Consider the following 13,698-nt stretch of genomic DNA (forward strand, 5'->3'; position numbering starts at 1 on the left):
ACAAACTGTACTCTGACCTCTATACACATGCCACGACAATCACAAGAGCACACACACATAGATAGATGATAGATGATTGATAGATAGACAGATGATAGACAGACAGACAGATAGATAGATAGATAGATAGATAGATAGATAGATAGATAGATAGATAGATATACAGATATAGATGATAGATGATAGATAGATAGATAGATAGATAGATAGATAGATAGATAGATAGATAGATAGATAGACATAGATGATAGATAGATAGATAGATAGATAGATAGATAGATAGATAGATAGATAGACAGATAGACAGATAGATAGGCTGTTCTTGAACTCACAGAAATGTCTGCCTCTGCCTCCCATGTGCTGGGATTAAAGACATATACCACCTTTCGCTCAGCGGTGGTAGCACATGCCTTTAATCCCAGCACTCAAGAGGCAGAGCCAGGTGGATCTCTGTGAGTTCAAGACCAGCCTGGGCTACAGAGCAAGATCCAGGACAGGCACCAAAACTATACAGAGAAACTCTGTCTCAAAAAAAAAAAAACAAAAAACAAAAAACAAAGAGACAGACATATACCACCTTTCCTGGGGGAAAAAAAATTTTTTTTTCAGAGCTGAGGACCGAACCGAGGGCCTTGCACTTGCTAGGCAAGCACTCTACCACTGAGCTAAATCCCCAACCCCAAAATTTTTTAAGAATTGGCAAAGCCACAGAGACGCAGCAGACCAGCAGTGGGCAGAGCTGAGGCTGGGGGATTTACCAGTGGCCATTAAAGCACACACGGCCCCTCTTGGGCTGCACAATATAAAGCGTACATTGGAGCCCGCTGAATCAGACTCACACAACGGCCCCCATGATACCGTAAGGGTGCGGCTAAGAGGCTGGCATCAAGCCAACCAACCACTGAGGCCTCTGTGCTGGTCCCTGAGCTCCCAATCTCTCCAGGAGGTTGCACAAAGCAAAGGACCGTCACCCTCAAAGGAGCAACAAGGGCGTGGGAGAATATTTACCACTGCACCCTGACCCAGAGTCCCTGGGGAGGACTTATTATAAGACCAAGGCCCTGCAAAGGACCTGGCCTGGGAGGAGCCTCTGAGCCACTAGTTTATGGGTGCTAATAGCTACCTGCATGGTAACAATGGGCCAACTAGTTACCAACCTCACGAAAACCTCAAACCAACAAGGCCAGCCTGGGCTACAGAGTGAGTTCCAGGAGAGGCTCCAAAGCTACACAGAGAAACCCTGTTTCAAAAAAAAAAAAAAAAACCGAAAACGAAAAAGCCTCAACCCATGCCCAGAACAAACACCAATACGTCCCTTTTTAAACTGCGGGTACTGAGGGGCAGGTTAAGGGCAAACAGCATCACCTGGTCCCTCTATCATCAGTGACCTGGCACTCTGCACAGTGCCCTGAGCTAGGGCTGAACCCATAGCAAGGATTTCCCATGATTCCTAGCATCCAGGTCTCTGGAGCAGTTTCCCCACAGGGCTCCCTAATTCCAAAAGGCCCAAGAGCCTGGGTCCCAGGTCTGACCTTGTCAAGGCCTCTGCAGTAGCTGTTCTCAGCTGCGGCCCAGGATGCCAAGCCTACCTCCCCAATCAATACTTCTCCTGGGACCTTCCCGCCTCACAGGGACTTTCCTACACATCAGAGGCGGCCCATCCAACTAGCACCATGCCCAGGCATGTCCCTTCTGCCACCCTCCGGAGCCCACATTCTCCAAACTATACCTCTAAGCTAGTCACCCTAAAACAACTAGCTTTGGCCTGTCCCTCTTTTGCAGGGGCTCCTAGTAGCCCCTAAATCTAGATACTCTGCCTCCGGTTAAGACCCCCATATCCTGCAAGCTCCTCTCCCATTTCTCTCGTCAGCATAGCACCCACACCTTCTGAGCCAGTTCCCTTCTGCCTAAGGTCAACTCACCCACCATGGCACCCCTGGGGGCTAAAACACACACAGGGACCTTCTCCTTGTGAGGTCAAGACAAGCAAGCTACGAAGGATATGCTTACCTACCTGCCTTCTCCACTCACCAGGTGTCCCAATCTAAACAAATGTTGCCCAAAGTAGCCCCAAAATCCTGGCCTAGAAGAATGTGCCACTCCCTACCTAACTACCATCAGCTAATACCCAAGCCATGTCTGCCATGAGGGTCCCCAACCCTGCATGTGGCTGTGGGCTTGCCACAGCTTCAGAATCTTCTGTCAGACCCACGCTTAGCCATGCCACCAGCAGGAGGTCCAGGGTTGGCCAGACATCACAGGGTGGCAGACCACGTGGGGTAAGAGCACCTACGGTCTGCGTAACAGGAAACTCCAACTGCATTCCAGCTAGACCCTGCAGCTGGTAAGTGGCCAAGTGAGCCTGTGACTTGGGGTGGCTCTCCCTGGAGACCCATATACCACCCTCTTCTCTGCACGCCATCTCATGTTTCTTCACACACACACACATACACACACACACACACACACACACAGGTAGGTGGGACCAGGCCCAATTCAACTCTACTACACAATCCTGGCTAGACACACAGATGGGCAGACAGAGTAACAGCCAGGAGACCAGCCTCTGAATGGATTTCTTCTGACACTAAACTATGAATCTTGTAGTGTGTGTGTGTGTGTGTGTGTGTGTGTGTGTGTGTGTGTGTGTACACGCATGAGCACGTAGGCACATAGATGTGCATGCATGTGTATACATGCATGTATGTATATATGTGCATATATGTATGCATGTGTATATTTGTGTGTACATGTGTGTATACATATATGTATGCATGCATGTGAATATGTTTGTGTGTGTGTGTGTGTGTGTTCATACAGGGAAATTCTTGAGCATTCCTGAGATGCTCAGCACAAAGACTTTCATCTCACCTAGATTGTGGCATGTACACCTCCACACCAGTCCTGGACAAGATACAGTTTTTCTGTCCTCTATTGCTCTGTATGTCACCTACAAAAGGGGACACACCAAGCTAGATGCATGGCCTACTCATAGACCAAAAACTAAAGGACTAGCCACGGCCTTTGAACTCTAGGAACAGCACCGGTGCAATATACCAGGAGGCTGGGTAGGAAGGCAAATGGCCCCACCCCCCTGGCCAGGCAGCACAGGGCACACAGCCAGGCTCTTAGGAGGCAGCGCTAGTAAATTATTAATCTTGCCAGGAGCGGTACACAGTCACCGTCCTATTATGAAGCATTAATAATACAGGAGCCAGGGGAAGGCCAGTGATCGCAGCCACATCTGGAAAGATTACCAGGCTCAGGGGCCGAGAGGAAAACCAATGGCCATTAAGTACACTCAAGGACTCTGGGGTGGTAGGGAGGGGATTGAGTAGACGCGCACGCCACGGCCAGCCTGAGGCTGAAGAGGCCTGTCCCGAGGAAAGACTGCAAGGCACGCACTTGCCCAGCTCGACTCCATACTCCCCTGCCCGACACACCCATGAAATACAAGCTCTGGAAGGCAGGGGCCCTCAGTTTGTTCACACCAAAGCCCTGCCCTGGCTAAGGTTCTCCATTGATATCTGAACCCTGGACAAACAGCTCCTTGCCACTGGCCACTGTGTGGCCTGATGAGGGCTCAGCCAGTGGCTGGGTCAGGGACACACATCCTGGCATGGACAGACAAGCTGGGTGCCAGCAGCCTCACCCTGCCCCACCCCCACATCAATGTTCCTGGGGGGTCAGGCCAGGCTACAACATTGTGTTTATATGAGACGTTTCCCAAACATCCAGAAAAACCCACAAATAAGACAAAGCAATGCAGCCTCTAGACAAAGCTTGGTCTAGTAGTCCCACCCAGACAAGGATCTGTCCCAGTGGGCTCCTTGGGTTGCAGTACCCAGGCAACAGGGGCCAGAGAGTTGGGCCTCTGCGTATGTCTCTAAACTGCCTGGTCAGGTACAAATCTTCGCATGTCCATACTCAGCTTGGCCACCGATGAACTGGGCATGATATCCTTGCTGTCCACATCAAGGGATGTATAAGACTCAGGGACTGGCACATACTCACAGGGTCCCTGAGCTCCTCACTGTCCCGGGGTGAGGGCCGTGGTGTCTTCAGAGGGATCTCGTCTCCACACTCGGTGTCCGAGGCATTTGGGGACTCGGCTAGGTCAAGGAAGTCCTCTCTCTTGTGGCCTCTGAACCTGATCCTATCCAGTCTCCTGAGCATGTTCAGCACGGCACTCCTCGGCCTCACCTGGACATGACGGGAGGGTTCCCTGCAAGAGAACGAAGCACATCAGTGGTTGCCCGCTGCCTGTTACCCCTGCCATGTTGGCTCCCAGCTCTGGATTGAGGCTGACGGTAAGCACCTAGCTCTACCGTGAACGGCCAGATCTCATCAGACCAGCCACCATGCAATCACAGACAACCTGCCCAGATGCTGAGGTTCCTTCTGTACGAAGTCCTAACAGAGCAGAAGCAAGCCCAGGTTCTCAGGGGGGCCCTCCTGGCCACACAGATGGTCCAGTCTGGGTCACAGCGGTGTGACAGACTTAAGGGTAGAGGGACAATTAGAGCTGGGAAAGAAAAAGTTGACCACTCTCCAAAATGCTAAGAGTTGAAACTGGAAACTAGTTTACATACTTCCTGGGACAGTCCCAAGGCTGGGCCTGCGGGTCACCTCTGCCTCTGCAGATACCCTGCAGAAAAGTGGGCAGGGAGGGACTCCGTCCATCCTTTTGCCTGCCCAACGTTCCCCCCTCACCCTCAAACACTGGTTTGGCCTTGGAGACTCGGCTCCATAACAAAGCCCTCCCAGAAACGAACTCAGTCAGAAGTTGGGCAGAGGCCTGGTGCCATGTCCCATTACACGCTGTGTGCCGCATACAAAGCTCATGTAAATTAACAGACAATGTGTACCAAATGATGGACACCCGCTGGAGGCCCGCTCTCCACCCCTCTATCCTAACTGGACCAGGAGAGCCATGGCAACCCTCAAAATCCCCAGGAGGCAGGGGGAAGGGCTGCTTTTCCCCAGTGTCCAGCTGGCCTCATTCCCAGGCCCATAGCAGGGCTGACTAGGCAGGGAAGGCCCCAGCGTCAACTACACAGCTCCAGGTCTAGGGCTACAGGTCAGGGCCCACAGGCTGCCCTTCCTATAGACCCTGCCCTGATATCTTCAAGAGCCCTAGGACCCCAGGGTGGAGAACAATGAAATGCCTGGGCTCCAGCCTGCTCCACCACCGCTCACCTCCTTTCTGAGCTGAGACTTTTGTCTCTGAATCAGAAATGATCCTGACCAGGCCAAAGTATTCCGGGAATTCAAGATGACATATGCTGAGGGCTTGACCCCGGGCCTGGGCCTAGGCCCAGTCAACCACAGGATTGTTTTCACGCAAGGAAAACCGGGGAGGTGAACTGGGTGGATTCTGCGTAGCAAGGCGGGAAGAGCTTCCTGTTTGGGGCAGCAGCACAGATGCCCTCAGTGGACAGATAAATCACAGCCTGGACACAGCCTTGCAACAGACGAGCCTGCCTGCCCCCAAGGCTCCTGCTCTCCTTGCCATGAAGGCCTACGTCAAGACTCACTAATGGTGGAACCGTAAGACCTCTGTCCGAGCGCATCAGAAATTATTCTGGAGGTCAGGGAGAAATAGCTCAGTTGTTAGAATGCTTGCCTAGCATGGATGGAACCTTGGGTTCAGTCCCTAGCACAGTGGTCCTGGCATCCTGGCATCCGGGAGATGGAGGCAGGAGGGTCAGAAGTTCAAAGTTATCCTCTGCTACGTAGCAAGTTCGAGGCCATCCTGGACTACATGAAAAATCCTGTCAGGAAAGAAAGGAAAATCAATCAAAAGAAGAGGGGGGTGGGGGAGGGAGAAGGAAGGAAAGAAAAAGAATTTGCTGTGCTCTGGACTGCAGAATAGTGGAGATGTGCAGCCTGTCAGAGGGCTAAGTGCAAGCAGACCCCCAGGGAAACGGGATCTAGCCTACACCCAGCTGTAGGTAGTGTAGTGGGTGGGGCAAGCAGTCACTCAGGAAAGGAGCACATGCCAGCCACATGGGAACACATACATACAGGAACTAGGAATTTCAGGGGGAATCAAAGGGACGTTAAACTAAAAAACCAACACAGCAATCACCAGAGAAGAGATAACGGTCTACACTGAGAGACAGAAAGCAGGGGCTGGAGAGATGGCACAGCGTAGTTAAGAGCACCGGCTGCTCTTCTAGGGGACCAGTTCCCTGCACACACAAGATGGCTCACAACCACCTGAAACTCCAGTTCCAGGGGACCAGGTACCTTCTTCTGACCTCTGCAGACACCAGGCATGCACATGATGCACACACATACAAGCAGGCAAAACACTCATATACATAATATGAAATAAATAAATCTAAAAAATTTTTTTAAGGAGACTGAAAAATAAATTCACAAAGTAAAAAAGTATACAGACTACTAGACAAATCTAAAAACAAAAAAAGCTCTAATTTGTTTAAAAGTAAAAGCATACACATGCTGTAGGGAACAAGGGTAGCCAATGTGAAGGAGAGATTCACATTTTCCAAGGCAGTGTGACTAATCGGGGGTGGGGTGGGGGACCACTTCCTAGCTCACACAAAAACTGACCGTGTTAACTGAACAGGAAACTAATGCACACTAATACTGCAGGCACTTTGGGATCCTAGAACACAGATGTCTGCAAAGCCAACGGTCCACCTTGTGGGAGATCTGATCCCACCATCAAATGCAAGAGGGAGAGAGCACACCTTGTGTGTGGAAATCCTCACTCTGTATCACCCTCAGCCACTACCAGCCATGCACAGGGCAGGGGCAACGGCCTGTCTATTGTGGCCTCACACAGGACACCAGCTACAAAGCACCATAGCCCTGTGGTCACACTGTGCAAACAGATAGGAGAAGAGACATAACTCCACCAGGGTGCTGGCTTACAGTGACTTCAACAAGTGTCTCTCCAAATGCCCACAGTGCTTTCCAATGGCTTTGCTCCTGCAATGTATTTACTATGGTAAGAAGCACACACCACAGACTGTACTAAGTACTTTTAAGGGTGCATTTGGTGCTGTCAACTATATTCATATAGTCATCCATCCTGGAATGCTTAGTCTTGTAAAACTGCAACCACCTTCCCTCAGTGAACACCAGCTCCCCATCCCACCTCGGGGACTTCGGTGCCTATGGCTTTAATTGAGAAAACTAAGATCGGGGCCTGGGGAGAGGACCCAGGGTGTGTAAGTGGGCTTGCTAACAAGCACGAGGACCCGAGTTCCAATCCCTAGCACCCGTGGAAGAAAACGAGCTCAGCCACACGCACACCTGTAACCCTGGTGCTGTGGGGGCTGGAGACAGGACACGCACTGGGGCTTGCTGGCTGCCAGTCCAGCTCTGGTTTTAGTGACAAACCTTGTCTCAAGGAAATAAGGTAGAGTGTGACAGAGGACGACATCGGACGTCCTCCCCTGGCTTCTGCGCGTGCCTGGGTATACACACAAGCAGGCGTGTGCACACACACAAAAAGAAAGAGAAGAAAGGAAGCTGGACAGCAAAGCAGGCAGAAGGAAGGTTGGCAACCTGACACCGACCTTCTTTTGTTCTGGGAAGGCCCAGCCCCGTTTTCTGCTGCTGGAGGCTGCAGAGAAGGGGGATGGAGGTGGGGGGGAGACTGCCAAGATGCTGAGGCCATGGGCACCTGGATGCAGGAGGGCACCCACCTGGGTGGGCACAACCTATCCAGAGGCTGAAGAAGGCAAGAAACACGCTTTCACTCCTGGCTCCCTGAGGACTCACTCCCTCGAGAGGGTTCCCTTGTCTGAGATTCTGGAGTGCCTTGGAACTAGGACCACGTTCTCCACTAAGCTGCAGTAAGCAAATGAGGAGAGGGGACAAAACCACCCCCGAATCCAGCCTGCCGCCACCGCCACCCGAACGGAAGGCACGACAGGCTGGCTACCCGTGGGAGCCCGGGCTCCCAGCCACCTGCTCCGCTCCACACACACACAGGGTCCTGCTGAGCTGTTCACACAGGCACTGAAGGGAGAAGCAGGAAGTGTAGACTCTCCCCATGCAAAGGGAACCAGAAGACCTCTGCCCGGTCCCGCTGCTCTCCTTTTGGTACCCCTGAGGTCCCTCAAAAAGATGAACTCCTCAGGCTTCAGTGGCAAAGGACTAAAACTCAAGCCACCAGACACAGGTTCCCTTCTGACCTGTGAGGGTCAGTAAACATGACCCAGCGAGGGACATCTGCCACACCCACACTGGCATCCCCGACTGGCTGGAACACCTCCCCGGAGTGACCACGCCTCCTGGACAACAGCTGCAAAAAGACATGAACTTGGAGGACACTGTTCGACTCCACACACCACCTGACTTACAGAGCAGGAAGCCTGGACCAAGGCTGCCTGGGGCTGCCCACCCTCCAAAGCTGGGCATTGACATCAAAGGCACAAGCATGGCCCCCCCAAACCAACATGGTGCTCAAGCCTCACCTACTGCCCTGATTTCAGCTGCCACACACCCTCCACAGGTCCCTCAGCCCTCCCCATGTACATCTGACCACCACCCCTAGGCCATGGAACGAAGTGACTCTGGCCTAGAGCCTGGCTGCTCTCCCCACAACGGGACCCTCTCATGCAGCCACAGGAGCTCTGTGTACCCCAGACCGCCCTCCCCGGGGTGCACCCCAGCCCTCTCTGCAGCCACCTCACACCCTTCCCCTTTGTCCTGTCAAATTCTGCACAGTGCCACTTCCTGAGACGGGACAGTTCCTTTGCTGGTTCCTTTGGTGCCACTAGGTTCTCACAGGGCCTCTCCCTCCACCCCTCCTCAGGCTTCTCCCTAGGCTGCTGCAGACTCTGCCATGACCAACTGACCTGAAGGGCAGTGTGCCTTTCCCTCAAGATCAAGACAGCTCCATATGAGCAGGTGCCACCTGGAACTCAATGCCCCACAGCAAGTCACAGACTCCCTCAAGGCAGTGACATACACTCCGAGTGCAATCCACCATGCTGTCAGCTGGGCTATCACTACACCTCTAGCTGGAAGGGGACGTGTTTAAACACACCCCCAGCTACAACTGTTCAGGTGCATGTCTCAAGGACACAGTAATTGCCAACCTCGGAGCTAGCTTGGCACCGAAGGTTTTGATGATCCAGGATCTGCAGGCCCTAGCAGGGAAGGATGGTGGGTACTTTCTGCTCTCTAGGCTCCTCCAGCTCGGGTGACATCCTGCCAGCCGCCCAGCCCCACTCTGCAAGTGAGCCCTGGAGTGTTAACTCACACCGCACTGGAAAGCCACTGAATGGCTTCCAGACACACAAAGGAGGCAGTGTCTGAGAACCCCGGCCTTGGGAACCACAAAGGGCTTTATTTCCCTTTCCAAGGCCGAAACTAAGAAAATAAAAGCGGCTGCCAGTCTCAGCGCTTGGCTTGAGAGCAGCTCTGGCTCACCTTCCTCCAGCCTTCCCCTCTGAATTCAGAGTCTGAGTTTGGATACACAGGTCTGTAACCCACGACCCACAAGCTGAGGCCCGGCTACACACTTCAGCCCTTCCTATCTGGTAGCTCTCCCACAAATCCCGGGATAAACCACATCCTCTTTCCCATTGGACACCAACCCCTGCTCCTGCGTAACAATCCCAGGAGCCCCCAGCTGCTGAGCAAGACGGAGCCACCTGGCCCTCGGCCAAATCTCTGTCTTCTTGGGAAGGTGGCCCCTAAGCCTCGAGAACATGAAGAGGGCTAGACTTCCCATGGTCAGGCAACCACATCAGTAAAATGCTGTCCCCTGAGCGTAACAGCATGACATCTTCAGCAGAGTAGCTGAGACTACTTGCAAGGGACCCTTTGCTGAGCATCCTTCACAGAAGAGGGTGGAGAGGGGTTGCTAGATCACCTCAGATTCCACCAACTCCCTTCTGCACACACCTCTAGCTATAAGCCATTCAGCCCAAGCTGCATGTGATCCTGCAGTCTGGGGAGGTGACAGCATATATAGAGTAAGGAAGCTTAGTTGAAAGGGAGACTCCTTTTATGCAGCTATGGAGAAACTGTCATTGGTTCTAGGTTCAATTCCCAGCACCCACATGGCAGCTTACAACCATCTGTAACTCCAGCCCCTGAAGGATCCAGCGCCCTCTCCTGGCTTCTAGAGGCACTGTGTGAACGTGGTACACAGCCATGCATGCAGGAAAACACACACACATATAAAATAAAAGAGAAAGAAAGGACGAGACCAAGCACATAACGCCTCTGCTTGTGTTCAAGTTTCCAGCTCACAGAGACTTCTGGGTGACGTAGCTGTTTAGAGGTCACCCACACTCTTGTAGGCAGTAACCCCTTTCCCATAGTCTCAAAGAAAACCCAATAAACTCATTGGCTCACTAGGCTGGACCTTGGTGGAACTGTAACTTGGTTTTGTCATTAGTGGCCTATCTGGGGCGAGTAGTATTTGTTTACGTCTCTCCAAGAAAATGTCCGTGCAGCAACTGGAAGGCAGGGGACGGGGCAACAGAGGAGTTTCTGGAAGGGAGGGGCGGGGCAACAGAGGATTTTCTGGAAGGCAGGGGGCGGGGCAATAGAGGATTTTCTGGAAGGGAGGGGGCGGGGCAACAGTGGATCTCTGGATAGGAGGGGGCGGGGCAACAGAGGATCTCTGGAAAAGAGGGGGCAGGGCAACAGTGGATCTCTGGAAGGGAGGGGCGGGGCAACAGTGGATTTTCTGGAAGGGAGGGGGCGGGGCAGCAGTGGATTTTCTGGAAGGGAGGGGGCGGGGCAGCAGTGGATTTTCTGGAAGGGAGGGGCGGGGCAGCAGTGGATTCTGAGGCTTTGCATGGTAGGTAATGGGGTCAAGGAGCAAGCAGTAGGCAAGATAGGTTCTAATTCACCTACCTATACCTTGCTGACTGCCCCATGCAGTGACAGACACACACACACACATACTCACACACACACACACACACACAAAGCTACCAACCAGCCCATCCCCCTAGACCAGTATGCATTCCTTAGGCCAGCGGGCCCCTAGGGTATTATTACTCAAGATCCTGTCCACACACTCCCATCTGCCCCGGCCACTGTCATTCCAGTACCAGGTTTCGGATGTTGACTCATACCTAATGGCCTTCAGGTCTGCCCAAGCTCAAGGTGCATCTGGGAGCCACCTCCTGCACCCTAGACTCCTACTTTGGTCCTGTAAGCTGGGCAACTGATGCGAGCCCTAACGCACCTGACTTGGCCCTGAAGTTAAGCTGCTGGCCCTGTTGGAGGTGTATCATGGGCAGGCTTTGAGATTTCAAAAGCCCAAACCATAGGAGCATGGTGGCGAATGCCTTTTATCTCAGCACTTGGGATCTCCGTGAGTTCCAAGCCAGCCTCGTTTACATAGTGGGTCTCAAAACAATACAAATTACATAAAAAATAAAAAACAAAAAACAAAAACCCCACACCATTCCCCGTTAGCGCTCTCTGCCTGTGGATCACGATGTAAGCCCCAAGCTACTGCTTCAATGCCATCCTGCCTGCTTGCCGCCAAGCTTCCCGCCATGATGGTCATGAACTAACTCTCTGGAACTGTGAGCCCCCAAATTAAACACTCCAGGCTCACTGCACCGACCCCAGACAGAACCTCTGTGGCTGAGCAATGGGGACAACGGCATGTTTAGAGATCTCAGCACTGTTCTCACCTCCCCCAGGCCTCCATGGTCCCTGAAACCAAGTGGCCTGAGTCCAAGGAGAGAACCTTCCTCTAATCTTCAGAGACTACAACCCTCTTCGCAACTTCAGCAAAGCAGCTATGGTCGGAATGTCGTTGATATGCATCGTCACTCCAGGACTTGTATCCTCGAGCCTGAAGGCCAGCATCTCATCTGTTGGTCCCTTTCTCAACTGACAAGAAGCAGAACAAGCTCCCCAACCATCCATCCATCTCCCCCACATCCACCAGATCTCCTTTAGTCCTGGTCACCACACTGAGGGTGGCTACCGTAATCCAACGGACAGACGGGGAAACAGGCTGGGGAAGGCAGGCAGGGTAAGAGGTACTTCAGCAGCAATGGAAATGGATCCCAGCACACTCCGGAGCGCCGAGCCCAGACACCCTTCCCAGTATAAGCCTCTCCTGACGCATCCACCCCAGGTCCCTCTGCCTTGGAGACTGAGTGGGAACCAAGCAGAGCAGCCACACGCAGGTTCATTTGAGAAAACAAAGCTTGCAGGAAAACCTGCATTCCCGCAGGTAAGGAAGCAAAAACGCCTCTTACATAAGTGATTACACTCAGCAACAGGAAACCCACGCAAGAATTCCTCAATAGGGAAGCATTCTTTTCCCAACTCCAGCCATCCTCCAAGCAACCAGGACCGGGGAGGATGGAACCGATGAGACATCTGGAAGGAGACACCATCTGCGGTTCCTGGATACAGCCTGTCTCCCTGCCATGGCCCCGGGCCCACATTCCAGAAAGCAGACTGTTGCAACACCCTCGATCTGAAAGCCATGCAGCTCTCTACAGGAGCAGGGCTCCACAGATGCTGATATGCGAAGCCCAGTGGCCAGGTGGGATGGGGGCCATCTAGCCCCTGCCCGATATCTGTCACAGTGCCAACAGGCATGGCTGCGTGCCAATAAACATTTACAAAACCAGGCAGGATGCAGGTAGCTACACACACCTTCTGTCCTAGACCAGTGCATCTGTGAAGAGTAACAACTCCCACCACGGTCCTAGGAGTTACTGACCCACTAAATGGGTAGGCAGGCCAGCAAGAACCTCAGCCTGGTGACCAGCACTAGGGTTCCACTTTTGAAGGCCTGAGGAACACACACCCTGAAGGAAAGGAGCAGGGCCAGGTGTGGTCAACATAAATCCAGGCCACACCGAGACAGAAGAATCCAGTAAGAGCTCACACGCTGCCACTCACCCTCTCATCCTTCCTGCGCTGTGTGCTAGACAAGGAAGCAAGGGAGCCTCTAAGAACAGTGTCAGCCATGGGTGCTCGGGGACAGTCAGCTGTGGACAGTCACAGTGCCTGAAGGTGACAGGGGCTGTGTCTTACTCTCCCAGCCAGTCACACAGTAAAGAAGACGTCATGAGGCCCAGCCCAGACCAAGACAGGACAGCCACTTGAGGATTCAGTCAGAGGCTGGTCTACTCAGGGTTGACCAGCACCTCCTCAGAGGGCCATCTGGCTCCTCTGTTCACGGTGGCTGCATTTGTTGGACACCTGATAGTCAACGATGTCCAGAAGGGCATTGGCTCAAGTGCCACCACTTGGAGACTCCAGGCCATGTTTCCGGGCCCCTGCACAGGCTCTTCCATGTCCCCAGGGCACACTGACTAGCCAACTGGATCCAATGGCTTGTGGACCTGGCCAGCCTCCCAGTGTGCATCTCTCCAGGTGTTATGTAGAAGATTGGAAGCACTCCCTTCTGCAAGGAGGAGGAAGGTTTGTGAGACCCAAAGCTAATGTAACTTACACAGTTCAAAAAGTTCAAAGACTCATAAGGCCCCTCCCAGAAGAGATAAAAGCAACACTTTCTGGGGAGTGGAGACTTTCCAGCTGGCCAAGCTGTCTGCGCTGTGTAGGGAACTCCCAGCATGGTAGCTTTCTTCAGAGTCACCACCATGCTGGGGTGGGCTTTTTGATGATGCAAATGCCTTTGAATCACCCCTGCTCCTGTAAGTAACCCCAATAAATTCACTGCTTCACCTCGTGGGATCATTTCTTCGGTCTTCT

General features: G+C 52.8%; 1 protein-coding gene across 1 annotated transcript in view; it reads right to left on the reverse strand.

Annotated features, from left to right (window-relative positions):
• The window catches only part of Gramd4 (GRAM domain containing 4), a 45,764-nt gene extending 41,544 nt beyond the window's left edge, over positions 1–4,220 (reverse strand). The window contains exon 1 of the mRNA XM_059247253.1: positions 4,015–4,220. Coding sequence (XP_059103236.1) covers positions 4,015–4,176 — 162 coding nt within the window. The 5' untranslated portion in view covers positions 4,177–4,220. The remainder of the gene's footprint in view (positions 1–4,014) is intronic.
• Positions 4,221–13,698: the final 9,478 nt, after the last annotated feature.

This window comes from Peromyscus eremicus, chromosome 20, assembly GCF_949786415.1.
Source record: "Peromyscus eremicus chromosome 20, PerEre_H2_v1, whole genome shotgun sequence".
Classification (NCBI taxonomy): domain Eukaryota; kingdom Metazoa; phylum Chordata; class Mammalia; order Rodentia; family Cricetidae; genus Peromyscus; species Peromyscus eremicus.